This window comes from Narcine bancroftii, chromosome 4 (assembly GCF_036971445.1).
Source record: "Narcine bancroftii isolate sNarBan1 chromosome 4, sNarBan1.hap1, whole genome shotgun sequence".
NCBI lineage: Eukaryota > Metazoa > Chordata > Chondrichthyes > Torpediniformes > Narcinidae > Narcine > Narcine bancroftii.
Window position 1 is genome coordinate 224,099,785 of NC_091472.1, and position 15,072 is coordinate 224,114,856.

The 15,072-nt window shown below is 39.6% G+C and overlaps 1 protein-coding gene across 9 annotated transcripts in view; it reads right to left on the reverse strand.

The window, feature by feature from the left end:
• Window positions 1–6,508: 6,508 nt before the first annotated feature.
• Window positions 6,509–15,072, reverse strand: part of mdh1b (malate dehydrogenase 1B, NAD (soluble)) — a 137,288-nt gene continuing 128,724 nt past the window's right edge. For 8 of the 9 annotated variants that reach the window (XM_069934082.1, XM_069934079.1, XM_069934078.1 and 5 more), the window contains 3 exons: window positions 12,765–12,940; window positions 8,596–8,735; window positions 6,510–6,721 (listed from right to left, as the gene is read on the reverse strand). In XM_069934082.1, coding sequence (XP_069790183.1) covers window positions 6,602–6,721; window positions 8,596–8,735; window positions 12,765–12,940 — 436 coding nt within the window. In that variant the 3' untranslated portion in view covers window positions 6,510–6,601. Of the gene's footprint in view, window positions 6,722–8,595; window positions 8,736–12,764; window positions 12,941–15,072 lie in introns of all 9 variants that reach the window. The other variant, XM_069934084.1, reaches the window with a different exon arrangement.

The window sequence follows — 15,072 nt, forward strand, 5'->3', positions numbered from 1 at the left end:
ATTCATTGAACTCATGACAAAAGGAAGATGGCACTGAAGATTATGGTTTGTCTGGGAGAGTCTAATAATATTGAGATCATTCATTCAGAAAGCTCACAAAAAAAATACAAATATGTAGACAGCAGCCTGCAAGTTGTCCCCAGGAATCTCCAGTAGGACCCTGTGATGTTTCTTCTATTACAATAAAGAAAATGGGTTATTTTTAAAACAAGAACTTTAACTAAGCAAACAGCACAAAGGACAGAACATACACATGCCAGACCTCATGTGGAGGCATCCATCTTGAATCTACCCAAGATGCAACAGCATTCCCTAGACACTACACTCTCTGACTCCTCTATCACCACGGACCCTAACTAATTAAAAGGAATTGAACTGGTGGTAGAGAAAACCATAAATGCAATAAATTCAACCCTGCAAATTTTAGAAACCTAAGGTGCAACACTGAATGGTTGTTACACATATTTTTGGAATCAGGACTGTTTTTAAAGCAAGACATAGGGCTCTTTCAGGTGGACCTTCTGCCTTGAGAGCAGCAGCAGGAGCAGATCTTAACTGTGGGCTCTTAATCGGATTATTAAGCTCGTTAACAATAAAAGCAGCAAAATTTAATTTAGCCATCATTCCAATTCATTTCAAAAACCACCTTACCACACAAGATGAAACTCCTCTCCATGGCAACCATATAAAAAAGACTAAATAATCTCCTCAAAAGAAAAACAAAAACATATATAAAAAACCCAAAGAAACCAATATTACTGTATTACCCCCCTCAATTATGTGGGAGTGACCAACGCCACAAAGTGGCCAACGACTTTGGAAGGATCAGTAGTCAAACCACCCTCCCTGAACAGAGCAAAAAATAATAATCAACATGTCATTTCAAGTATGATCATCGTCGATATCAATATCAATCAACTGCTGAGATTTCCGGAAGAGAATTAGGAAATGCGAGAGCTTCAGCGTCATCACTAAAGAACTGAGATTGAAATTCTCCATAAAAAACTTTAAGGACAGCAGGGTACAAAAAATCTAATTTGTATCCTTTCTTCCACAAAACCGCTTTGGCAGAATTAAATTCTTTATGCCGTTTAATAACAGCTTGGCTCAAATCAGCATAAAATTCTTAATTCTTAATTACCAAGGAAGGGGCCTTGATTACTTCTCACATTTTGAACTGCAACTCTTAAGATCAATTCTCTATCTTGATAGCGTAAACATCTGATCAGGATAGAACGTGAGGCTTGACCTGGAAGAGGTTTCCTTCTTATCGCTCTATGAGCTCTATCCAGTTCCAAACCATTCGGAAAGTATTCTTTCCCCAAAACTTCAGGAATCCACTTCTGAAAAAATTGAACCGGATCCGGGCCTCAAAATCTTCCAGAAGACCAACAATTTTAACATTATTCCTTCGATATTGATTCTCCAATGTATCAATTTTCTTCAATAACTAATTTCTCTGAATTTCCCAACCAGTGAATGACTCCTCCATCTAACCCACCTTTTCTTTCCATTGTTCCACAACATCCTTACAGTCATGAAAATCTTCCTCAATCTTCTTAAATTTATCTTGTACCTTATTCACCATATTCACACACTTTGCCACATCCAACTTAATAGATGATATCTCCCCTTTCATATCAGCAACTTGCTCTTTCATAGATGAAACACCTTGACCCATCTGAGTTGCCAAATTTTCGATCTGTTTAGATATATCAACTTGATTTGATGGGTCTGAATAACGAAGGTCAGATTTAAACTTTGTTGAAACCTGTTTAGATATGGGCCCACCCTTATATATAACAGTCTCTTCCTCCTCTGTACCTGGAGAAATTTCTTCTTCTTCCAGTCCCCCTCCAATGTTCCCTTCTTCCTCCTCTGTCGATGCGCGGTTGCTCCTCATAATCTGGAGGAGGACGACTTTGGGCACCGGCGCAATCTTTCACAATGCTGCGTGAAGTCGGCGCCAGAGTCAAGTGAGTCTTACCCAGGGACTGCCATTGCAGTCTTGGGTGAGCAAGAATCGACTCCCCAGATTCCACTTCAAAGGTAGGCCCAAGTTCTTCCGTACTTGATAACTGTTTAGAAGTATTTTTTTTAAACTCCTTGTACTTTTTTTTGTTTTCCTCATAGTTGCTTTCAGAATATATCAACAATATATCCAATATTTTCTAAAAAGTTAAAAAAGCTTTAAAAATTGGGGTTTTAATCATTCTGCCGGGGAGATGTTTTTTCCACGTCTTCGTCCTACACCATCACACCACACCCCAGCTTTACATTCTTCCTACCAAACCCTTGGTTGTTCATGATGTCTCCACTAGTACTTGATTTTTTTTAAACTGCCCCAAATACCACAAATAGGGTAAATAATATAAATCACTGAAATGATGTAATCACAAATTGTTTACTGTATTCTCAAAACACTGAAGCCTTGCATTCTTTATAGTTATTAATAACTCCTCAATCATGCATCCTGATGGAATCACTAATGTTCACTATTCTAATTAAAAGTATTCAAGAAAACTTCCCAATTTGTCGTTCAAGTAGGTTTTCAGTTGGTGGTATGCAAACATTGTACCATATTTGTACTTCATTTGTTCAAAAGATAGTAATTTGTTTCCCGAAAAACAATTTTCTATTCTTTTGATCCCTTTTCTCTCCTATTCTCTAAAGGAAAGGTTATTTATTGTGAAAGGGATTAGTTGATTTTGCGTCTTCTAAGTAATATAAGAAGTAAAGAACTTGGACTCGATTTGGATGGAGCACAAAAAAGATTTATTATGATAGCTTTAGCTGTAGCAAAAAAATGTATTATGTCAACCAGGAAATTAGAAGATAGCCTGAGAATACAGCAATGGTACATAGAAATGAATAAATGTATTCCATTGGAAAAAATAACATATAATTTAAGAAATAACATCACAGTATTCGAACAAATTTGGGAACCGTACATGGAACACAACAGGGAAGTCCTACTGTGGACCTTCACCACCTAAAATGACAGAAGAAGAAGACGAAATGAACTGACCCAGTATGTAAAAGTAGAAAACACAAATTTCTTGTTTATTTTCATTGTGTGATGACATTGTTTAATGGGTTTAATGTATCATATATGTTGAACGTTGAGTGGGTGGGGAGGGGGGGAGGAGGGAGGGAAGGGAGGGGGAAAAGGGGAGAAAATGACACTGTGTATATTCAAGAGGGAAACGTTTGTGTGTATTTTGGTCAGTATGGTTCATAGTGTGAAAAATTAAAAACATTTTTTAAAAAGTATTCAAGAAAACCAAATAAACATAAAAACAAATTTAAAGTTAAATCAGTAGAGTGAGTTATTGAAATAGTAGTCAATAATTCACATTTTGGTGAATAAACCCATTTTCATTGAGTTACTTTCTGGGATTTGGAGAATATTAGGCATGTTTCACAGCCTATAATGGAAGAGAGAAGAATATGATCAAAAATGGTTGATATGAACTGTGTATATAAAAAAATGAATGCTTCAATTTGCAATGGGTAAAGGTTCCATTATTGTCACATAATACTATTTCTTTCTTTGGCTTGGCTTCGCGGACGAAGATTTATGGAGGGGGTAAAAAGTCCACGTCAGCTGCAGGCTCGTTTGTGGCTGACCAGTCCGATGCGGGACAGGCAGACACGATTGCAGCGGTTGCAAGGGAAAATTGGTTGGTTGGGGTTGGGTGTTGGGTTTTTCCTCCTTTGCCTTTTGTCAGTGAGGTGGGCTCTGCGGTCTTCTTCAAAGGAGGCTGCTGCCCGCCAAACTGTGAGGCGCCAAAATGCACGGTTTGAGGAGTTATCAGCCCACTGGCGGTGGTCAATGTGGCAGGCACCAAGAGATTTCTTTAGGCAGTCCTTGTACCTTTTCTTTGGTGCACCTCTGTCACGGTGGCCAGTGGAGAGCTCGCCATATAATACGATCTTGGGAAGGCGATGGTCCTCCATTCTGGAGACGTGACCCATCCAGCGCAGCTGGATCTTCAGCAGCGTGGACTCGATGCTGTCGACCTCTGCCATCTCGAGTACCTCGACGTTAGGGGTGTGAGCGCTCCAATGGATGTTGAGGATGGAGCGGAGACAACGCTGGTGGAAGCGTTCTAGGAGCCGTAGGTGGTGCCGGTAGAGGACCCATGATTCGGAGCCGAACAGGAGTGTGGGTATGACAACGGCTCTGTATACGCTTATCTTTGTGAGGTTTTTCAGTTGGTTGTTTTTCCAGTCTCTTTTGTGTAGTCTTCCAAAGGCGCTATTTGCCTTGGCGAGTCTGTTGTCTATCTCGTTGTCGATCCTTGCATCTGATGAAATGGTGCAGCCGAGATAGGTAAACTGGTTGACCGTTTTGAGTTTTGTGTGCCCGATGGAGATGTGGGGGGGCTGGTAGTCATGGTGGGGAGCTGGCTGATGGAGGACCTCAGTTTTCTTCAGGCTGACTTCCAGGCCAAACATTTTGGCAGTTTCCGCAAAGCAGGACGTCAAGCACTGAAGAGCTGGCTCTGAATGGGCAACTAAAGCGGCATCATCTGCAAAGAGTAGTTCACGGACAAGTTTCTCTTGTGTCTTGGTGTGAGCTTGCAGGCGCCTCAGATTGAAGAGACTGCCATCCGTGCGGTACCGGATGTAAACAGCGTCTTCATTGTTGGGGTCTTTCATGGCTTGGTTCAGCATCATGCTGAAGAAGATTGAAAAGAGGGTTGGTGCGAGAACACAGCCTTGCTTCACGCCATTGTTAATGGAGATATAATACTATATTTAGAATGCAACATACATTAAATTCTTTAACTTTTTCTACCATAAGGCAGAGAAATGTTACATTAACATTTTTCTGTTGTAAAAGAAATGTGGAAGTATTACAAAACAAAACAAGAAAAACTTTAAAAATGCAGTTTCCAAAAATATTACAATGCCTCATGTTTTGATTGATTTGAACCATTATATATTAACTACAAGAAAACCCAAATCTATTTGCCTATGAAATTTGAAACTATCCAACAAAAACAGCTAATTTTGACATTGATGAATACAAAACCACCAAACTGTCCTTTAGCCCTATCTGGTTCACTTATGTCCTTCAGTCAGGGAAATTTTCCATACCCACTATGATCTGTGATGAGACTCAAGGTGTACAGCAGTTTCTTTTCTTTGGCTTGGCTTCGCGGACGAAGATTTATGGAGGGGGTAAATGTCCACGTCAGCTGCAGGCTCGTTTGTGGCTGACAAGTCCGATGCGGGACAGGCAGACACGGTTGCAGCGGTTGCAGGGGAAAATTGGTTGGTTGGGGTTGGGTGTTGGGTTTTTCCTCCTTTGCCTTTTGTCAGTGAGGTGGGCTCTGCGGTCTTCTTCAAAGGAGGTTGCTGCCCGCCGAACTGTGAGGCGCCAAGATGCACGGTTGGAGGCGATATCAGCCCACTGGCGGTGGTCAATGTGGCAGGCACCAAGAGATTTCTTTAGGCAGTCCTTGTACCTTTTCTTTGGTGCACCTCTGTCACGGTGGCCAGTGGAGAGCTCGCCATAAAACACGATCTTGGGAAGGCGATGGTCCTCCATTCTGGAGACGTGACCCACCCAGAGCAGCTGGATCTTCAGCAGCGTGGACTCAATGCTGTCGACCTCTGCCATCTCGAGTACTTCGACGTTAGGGATGAAAGTGCTCCAATGAATGTTGAGGATGGAGCGGAGACAACGCTGGTGGAAGCGTTCTAGGAGCCGTAGGTGATGCCGGTAGAGGACCCATGATTCGGAGCCGAACAGGAGTGTGGGTATGACAACGGCTCTGTATACGCTTATCTTTGTGAGGTTTTTCAGTTGGTTGTTTTTCCAGTCTCTTTTGTGTAGTCTTCCAAAGGCGCTATTTGCCTTGGCGAGTCTGTTGTCTATCTCGTTGTCGATCCTTGCATCTGATGAAATGGTGCAGCCGAGATAGGTAAACTGGTTGACCGTTTTGAGTTTTGTGTGCCCGATGGAGATGTGGGGGGGCTGGTAGTCATGGTGGGGAGCTGGCTGATGGAGGACCACAGTTTTCTTCAGGCTGACTTCCAGGCCAAACATTTTGGCAGTTTCCGCAAAACTGGACGTCAAGCGCTGAAGAGCTGGCTCTGAATGGGCAACTAAAGCGGCATCATCTGCAAAGAGTAGTTCACGGACAAGTTTCTCTTGTGTCTTGGTGTGAGCTTGCAGGCGCCTCAGATTGAAGAGACTGCCATCCGTGCGGTACCGGATGTAAATTCTCAAATGTCATCTGACAAAAACTGGCAAGCCACATTGTTCAGGAGCAAGTACGAATGGGCAGCAAATGCCTCCTTGATTTGAATGAAGGAAACCATGCCAAAGAATTAACTTTAATTTTAAAATGTGATGTGATTGGGCCAAGTTCATTGTACGCTAGAGTAAAACCTTCCATTTGCCCACAGGGGTTCTGAGGTAATGATCTCTTCAACAACCTGAAATTCTTGAAATTACTTTACAATTATACATCAATGTAGCTAAAAACTTTTTTTTAAAATTTTTTATTTTTCACACCATAAATCACATTAGCCATGATACACACTTTTTCTTTTAATACTTGAAGAAAACCTATTTTATTGATTATTATTCTTTTACAATTGAATCTCCCTCCTGAATCACTTCTTTTGATGCACGTTCTGTAGCAGATAGTTGATTGGATTCTCTCTCCTCGTCAAGAATGGGAGAGAAATTCAAAGCTTTCTCCTGTTGAATGAAAATTAAGTTAAAGATAAAATTTGTAATAATCCTACTTTTCAATTTGTTTGCAAAATACTTTTGATATCGCATGCTATGAGAAAGCAGTGGATGACTCAGCATTATTTTTTAACAGGAGATTACGAGACTGCAGATCCTGGAATCTGGAGCAAAAATCAATCTTAATGAAGGGCTCTGATCTGAAACATTGATAATTCTTTTCCTCCAACTGACATTGCTCAACCCGCTGAGTTCCTCCAAGACGAATTATTGATTTTGCTATTTTTTTTACATCCTTGCTAATGACAATATAAATATGACCTTTTATTGAAGAGTAATCTTGATTGAAGCCACCTAATTTAGGAAATAGAACAGAAGTCGTGCCGACCTATGTAAACCTACTCTGCAGCAATTTAATTTTTACCTACATCATACCCATTACCCTCTTCTAATTTCTCCCATTAGTAAATTATTTATTTGGGTAGCTTATCTGGCTCATAATACAGATGGGTTCCCAGAAGTCAATTTTGTCCATAAGATGGAAAATACACAAAGTGGAGAGAGAAGAAAGTAGTCCTGCTTTTCACAGGAATGAATTTAGAACATACATTGGACTTTTTAATTTAATAATATTATGGGATCTCAATCATATACAGTAAACCCCCCCAGTATCTGGCACCTATGGGATTTGTAGATGCCAGATAAGTGAATTTGCTGGCTGCTTGAGATTGCATGTTGTGTGAATTGGCAAACTGACCACTAGGGGGCACCCATTTTAAACCTGCATTTTTTTACCTAATTATATTTTCCACAATTTTTTGCTAGTTGATTGAGACTGCAGGTTGTTTGAATTCCAGATAACAGGGATTTTACTGTATTCAGGTTTATAACTCGGGAGCATCCTGCACTGCCTTAAAATTGAAGATTAACATTTATCTTACATTTAAAGTTATCCTTATGTATGAAATCCCTCCATAGCTTCACCCTTCCTACCTTTGTAGCCTTGCCTTGCTCTAGAGGGTAACTTTCAAGTGAAAGTGTTCCCGTGCTTTCATTGCCTTGTTCTTCTGGCTGGAAGAGGCAGTAGGTTTTCAAGGTGCTTTCTAAGGAGTCTTGGTGGGTTGCTGCAGTGTATCCTGTAGACAGTACAAACTGCTGCTACTGAACACTGATGGTGACATGAGTGAATGGTTGTGGATGAAATGCCTGTCAAGCAAGCTGCTATGACGAGCTTCATGAATGTTATTGAAGCTGCACTCATCTGGGAAAGTGGAGGGTATTCCATCATACTCCTGACTTCAGCCTTGTAGATGGAGGGCAAGCTTTAGGGAGTTAAGAGGTGAGTAACCCTCCCTAAAGCTTGACACAGGATCCTTAGCCTCTGATATGCTCTTGCAGTCACATTGTGCAAATGGAGATTCAATTTCAGTTTCATCTTAAATCAAAGAGATTAATCTTTTACTTTCAGAGAGCTGTGAGTGTTTGAAAGACTTTCCTCAAAACAGAGCCTTTGAATACTTTCGAGGTATACAGGTAGAGATAACTGAAAAGTGAGAGTGTGAAAAGGTACCATGGGCATATGGGAATGAAGAATTTAGATGAGAGTCAGATCAGCCATCATCTCAATGAATGGCCATGGTCCAAGAGGCTTACTTCTGGTCCTAATTTGCATTTCTTACTGATTTAATTCGGGGAAGAGGTTAACTGCATTGAATAGCTTAAATTTAAGATTGTTTTTTAATAATACCAAGCAAGAAAGCAGCAGACTGATGGTGAAAATATTTCTTTTTTTCCCTCTATTGTACCAAAGTCCTCCTTTATCAAAATAGCAATATCCTTTTGGACAGATTCAAAAGGAACTTCTATTGTTAATGAGCACTCACCATCTTCAGTTCTTGCACAATGTATTTCAGCTTTCTCTTTGTCTCTTCACTGATCTCAATGTTTGTCTGGATCTCCCATTTTCCACCACAAAATCGAACTGGTACAGAGAAGATGAGATCCACTGGGATATTGAAATCTCCTGGTACACAAGGTCAAAAGACACTGGATCTTTAATTGTTACAGTGCACGTCTTATAACAGCAGAAAAATATCTCAGTCTTTTAAAATTCAGATAATGTCAGAATTTAATTTCCCTCAGCACATTTGTGTAAAAAGTATCAGCTTGCATTTACAGAGCACCTTTTACAATCATAGGACATCTCAGGCCACACTGCACACAATGAGAGATTTAGTGAAGAGTACTCATTATGGTTATATGTTATAAAATCAAATTTGTGCACAGCACAGTTCTCCAACAGATCTGATGTTGTGAAACTGATGAAGAACATGAGGAAAAAACTAGCTGCTCCTCTTGAAATATGAGATGAATTAAACATCCTTAGATTTCTAGATAATGATAAAACTAATTTGTTAATCTTAATGCATATTTAATAACAAATAAATTCACAATGTGTATTTTGAAGCTAATAGCATGCCTTCTATAGATCTTCTATAGATTTATATGTTCATCCTTTGAATTGTTATTGTTTCTGCAATAAAACTACAGAAAAGATTCATGAAAATATTTCTGGGAATGGTTGGCTTGAATTGTAAGGAGAGGCTAGATAGGTTGGGTCTTTTCTCCCCAGAGCATAGGAGACTGAGGGTGGACCTTATAGCTTTACAAAATAAGGAGAGGCATTGAGAAGGTAAGTAGTCATAGTCTTTCTTCCTAGGGTAGGAGGATCTAAAACTAGAAGCAGATAAAATTATGATTATGACTTTTAAAAGACATTTGAATGGTTACATGCATGAGGACCCACTGTGGGCAAATTGGTTTGCATGGACGAGTTGGGCGAAAGGGCCTGCATCATGACTGATTTTTCAAGGGCAAATTAAATATAGCCTAAAAATGCCAACAATATCCACTTAGTGAGAATTAACTAATGTCTGATGCTAGACTGAATATTGTTGGTCTGGGCTCCTCCCCCATTGTTTGAATTCTTAGTCTTTCTGATATATCCGGCTTCTGCCTTTTCTGAATTTTCCTTGAAGAAGGGCTCAGGCCCAAAACCTTGGCAATATATCTTTGTCTCCTATAGATGCTGAATAGACCAGCTGAGTTCCTCCAGCAGTCCGTTTTTTTTACAAAATCAGTTTATTCAGCTCAACAGCTCATTGCTGCTGCTTCCACTGTCCAGAAAAGCCACCCTCTTCTCATCATTTAACTTTGATTTATTATTCTTTTCCTTTATCTTGCACATTTTTCTTTTGTACATCCATCTCACCCACTCTCTGTGGCAGTTCATTCTGTAGTCTCAGCACTCCTTAAGTAAAAGCTCAACAATGTTGTCTAATTTTTTTTGTACTCAATGAAATCAAGCTACTGATTTTAATAATTGCTTCATATTTTTTAATGAAGAATCATTCAAGCTGATAGTGAATTTGGGTAAAACAGACACTCTAGAAGAAGAAGATAGGTGACCACCCAGTACAGTAGGCAAGAGAAGAAATAGCTGGGACATTGAGATTTTTAAATCTCCACTGGCCGCAAATGAGATACCAGATGACTGGACAATGGCAAATGTAGCCCTCTTTTTAAGAAGATCAATACCATGGTGATATCCTCAGTGTACAGATTCAAATGATTCAAGGAAATGCCTAACTTTCACCTCTTATAAGGAGAATCTGAGTAGGCTAGGAGTTTTCTCTGAGTTATAAGGTGGGGCTGGTAATTACGACCTATGAGACTAAATTTTAATATTTATATTTTTTAATTTTAAATTTAGACATTGTGATAGTACAGATTCTATCACCAATGTGTATATGTACAGATGGTAGTGTAGGATGACTGTGATTGGCTGAGAGTGTAGCCACACCTACTGGCAGGTCTTAAAGGATTGCTCCTAATCAGACCAGGTCATTCTGGACTGGTCGACCTACTTGTGATATGCTCCAGTCTTTTAGTTAATAAAAGTCTTGGTTCGGATCAACAAGTCTTTGGTTCTTTCGACGCACTCTACAGACATACAGCATGGCAATAGGCCATTCTGACCCACGAGGCTGTGCTGCCAGAATACCCCAAATAAACTGAAACCCTTGTACATTTTGAAGGGTGGATGAAACTGGGAGCTGCCGGCAGAAACCCACACAGACTCCTTAGTCTGTACCAGATTCAAAACTGGGTCACTTGTGCTGTAATAAGAATGTGCTAACTGCTACACTAACTGTGATGATATTATTGGAAACAAATTTTGAGGAGCATAATTAACGATCACTTAGAAAGGTAGGGATGATTGGAGTCACCCAGAATGGTTTTGTCAAGGATTGATCCTGTCTGACAAATCTGATTAAATTTTTTGAAGGGATATCAAAGGATGGCACAGTGGTGAAGCTAGTAAAGCTGCTGCCTCATAGACCTATGAGGTTCAATCCTGACCTCAGGTGCTGTCTGGATGGAGTTTTCATGTTTCATGTCCATGGGATTCCCCACATTCCAAAGAGGTGCAGGTTGGTTGGTTAATTGGCCATTGTAGGTTTACCATATGTGTAGGTGAGTCGTCGAATCCGGAGGAAATTGATGGGAATATGGGGAGAATAAAAATGGGATTAATGTAGGGTTAGTTGAAGGTCAGTGTGGACTTGATGGGCCAAAGTGCCTGTTGCTGTGCTGTATCTCTCCATGAGTCTCATCATGGACCAGTGGGACTATTGACAAGGCCCCATCTGGGAGATTGGTCCAAAGATTTTTGGTCTGTGGGATTCAGAAGAATTTGATAAATTGGATCTAAAAGTGGCTTGGTAATAGGAAACAGACTAGGATGGCAAATAGTTGTTTTGTATTGCACTCTTAGTGTTGTACAGGGATCAGTGCAGGTACCCTCGCTGTTGAAATACTCTTATCAGTGAATAACTTGAATGTGGGTGATTGATTTGGATGTGGAGGGAGGAGGCCCTGATCAGAAATTTTGCTGATGATACAGATTGGTAGGGTTGTTGATTATGTGGAGGGTAGTCTCAGGATACAGAGGGATATTGATCTATTGGTGAAATGGGCTGCAAAATGAGAGTTTAGTGCAGGTAAATATAAGGTGATTTTGGAAGCAACTAACAAGGCTAGGACATACACCATGAATGGTAAAGTCCTAGGGAGTATTGAGGAATAGAGGGAACCTGGTTTACAAGGTCAAAGATGCTTGAGATCACAGGTAGATAACATGGTTAAAAAGCCATATTGGCCTTAATTACTTGCAACAATGAAGGCAACATCAGGGAAATTATGTTCCCACTTTATAAAACATTAGACAGACCCCCGATGGAGTACTCCATGCAGCTCTGGTCACTGCATAAAGATGTAACAGCACTACAGAGGAGGAAAAGGAGATTCACCAGGGGATGGCGTTACAAGGAGAGGCTAGAGAAGCTAGGTTTGTTTTCCTGGGGGTGGGAGGGGCATTAAGAAGTATTTAAAATATGGGAGGTATACATTGGGTAGACTGGAACAAGCTTTTCCCATATTAGAGGGATATAAAACTATAGTTTTTACGCGACAGGAAAGAGATTTAGAGGAGCTCTTTCTCACTCAGAATATAGTGAGCACTGCCTGCAAGAATAATGGAAGCAGAGTTGCTGACAGCATTTAAGTACCACATATGGAACTGCTAAGGTATATGAAATCAATTGCTGGAGTTTGGGACTAATATGGATGAATCCCAATGGTTGATATAGATAAGATAGGCTGAATGGCCTATTTCCATGGTAGTTCTTTTCATCCAATTTTACTGAACTGTCAATAATCACTGGATAACTAAGTGACCCCACAGCAGGTGCAGCATCTGTTGATACAAGCAGCTGTAAAATTTGACCAAAGTTGTTTTTGAGTAGAGGGTGCATTGCCCTTAGCTTGGTTGGATTAGATGGCAGAGAAATCAATGTTGTCTCCTACCTCCTTCCTGTAATTCATGCTGGGATGTATAGAAATTAATTGGATAAAGAACAGGGTTAAACCAAGGGTACTCAGGCTTATAGTGATAAAGTAGCCATCTAGTAGAAAAAAGTGGGTAGCTCACCTTTACTGATAACACCAAGGGACATAACCTCCCCTGGTGGTGAGTCAAAATACCAGCACTGCAAGACTTTGTACACTGCAAAAGCCAAAGAAAAACTCATCCGACGGTTTAATATCTTCTGAACCGTTGATCGGTGAGAATGTACTGCTTCCTGGAACTCTGTCTCTATCCATTTACTGTAAACAAGAGGTTGAGACAAAAATAATAAATAATATAAAATACCTAGCTCAAAAAATATGCCACGCTTAGCTGTTATTTCTGATTAATTAAATCTAATAATTGAGGACAATTTTTAAAAAATGTTTTCCTTTTAAAATATTTTTATTGAAATACAAATTACAAGAAAAAGAATGCCCTCCCCCACCCCAGGTTAATTCAAAACACCGACCACTATGCAAGGTTGGAAATAAAACTAACATGTGGGTATCAAGTAATGACAACCTGGAAATAGACAGCACAGCATTGAAGCTGATAACAACCCTAAAACTTTACATTTGGTAAAGGTCCATAAAAGGGCCCCATGTCTTTAGGAAATTAGTATTGAAATCTTTAATGGCATATCTAATTTTTTTATAAACTTAAACAAGACATAATATCATGTAACCATTATGTATGGGTAGGCCAGTTGTTAAACTCATATCGAATGGCATCATTATACAAGGCCTTTAACATGAGAAACAGCCCACTGTGCAAATACCTGTATACAATATATGCTATATACAAATGCATTCCAGATCCAAACATGCTGCTACATCTCTTTAGTCATTAGTCCCTTTTCTAGTCTTCTCACAATCTTGTCTTTCAGTTTTTTTGAATGCCTACCAATGGAGGAAGTTTCTTCCAGACAAAGTTTCTATTAAAGAGTCAATGATTTGATGCCTTTAAAATTTTCTCCCCACAAATGCTGTCTTCCTTCAATTTTTGGATTTTAACCCAAACTCTTTGTAATTTTGAATACCTCAACATTTCCCTCTGAACCTTCTCTGTTGAAGAGGGTTAGTGATCAAAGTTCAATTTATTGTCAGACTACATACATGAGATCACATACAACCCTGAGATTCTTTATCCTGTGGACCAGGCAGAATTTCTACTTATTGGTAACTGTAAACTGTACTCAAGAAGAAAGGTACATATGAGAAATGTGAACAAAAAATGTAAACCAACTGACTGTGCAATACAGAAAAAATATTCAGTAATAAATAATGTGCAAAGTAAGAGCATCTGTCTGAGTTTGTTTTTTAGGTTTGTTGTTTAGGAGTCTGATTGTGGAGGGGTTGTAGGTATTCCTAAACCTGATGGTGTGCATCTTGTGGCACCTATGCCTCTTTCCTGATGGCAGCAGTGAAAACGGAGCATTTACTGGTTGGTATGGATCCCTGATTATTGCTGGGATAGTTAGTGTTGTGGCATTTCTGGTCAGTTAATATATGGTACTAGGAATCCCTCATCCTAAAGCTGTGTTGTAAAAGAAAGAGCTCAGGAAACCTTAGTTGAAGCGAAAGAAGGTTATAAAAGAAGCAGATTTGGAGGGAATATTTTTTAGGGGTATGACTTCTGAAAATTCTTCCTTGTTTTAAAGTGAAGTGATCTCAGATGATAATAATAATGATTTTGTTATTATATACATTTATACAATGTACACATTCACCAAAATTCTTACTTGCTGCAGCCCAAGAGTTCTGAAAAAAAACTATAATAATAAATTTAATTGAATTAAAAGATATTAATTACATAAAATAGACAGATAATAAATATTCAAAAACCAACATGTAGATATACAGAAGATAGTGGAGTGTAGAATCAGGAACGGTTTTTAAATCTATAAGTAGATTTGTAGCCTAGAGAGGACTTCAAAGAGTCAATGAGCTCATTGACAATAAACCAATAAACATTCTGTAGATGGTGATTTAAATTAAAACTTACAGCTTACAAGGTGTTCTTTAATTAATACACACATCTTTTTTGTTATTCTGTTGATGGGGAGGCTTTATTACTAGCCAGTTTAATTCTCCTCCCCAGTCCACCTCCACGCTGTCTGTCCTCAGCCTTCTCTGTTGCTAAGGTGAGGCCAAATGTAAACTAAGTGAACCACAGCAGGTGCAGCACCTGTTGATACAAGCAGCTGTAAAATTTGACTAAAGTTGTTTTTGAGTAGAGGGTGCATTTTTTTTCTGCCTCAGTAGTCTGCAGCGTAATTGCATGAACACTGAATTTCAAATAACCCATGCCCTCTTCAGTCCCTTTCTCTCTCTCCTAGATCTTCTCACAGTGTTCTGTTCCAGTCCTCACATCCTCCACGATATTTCCC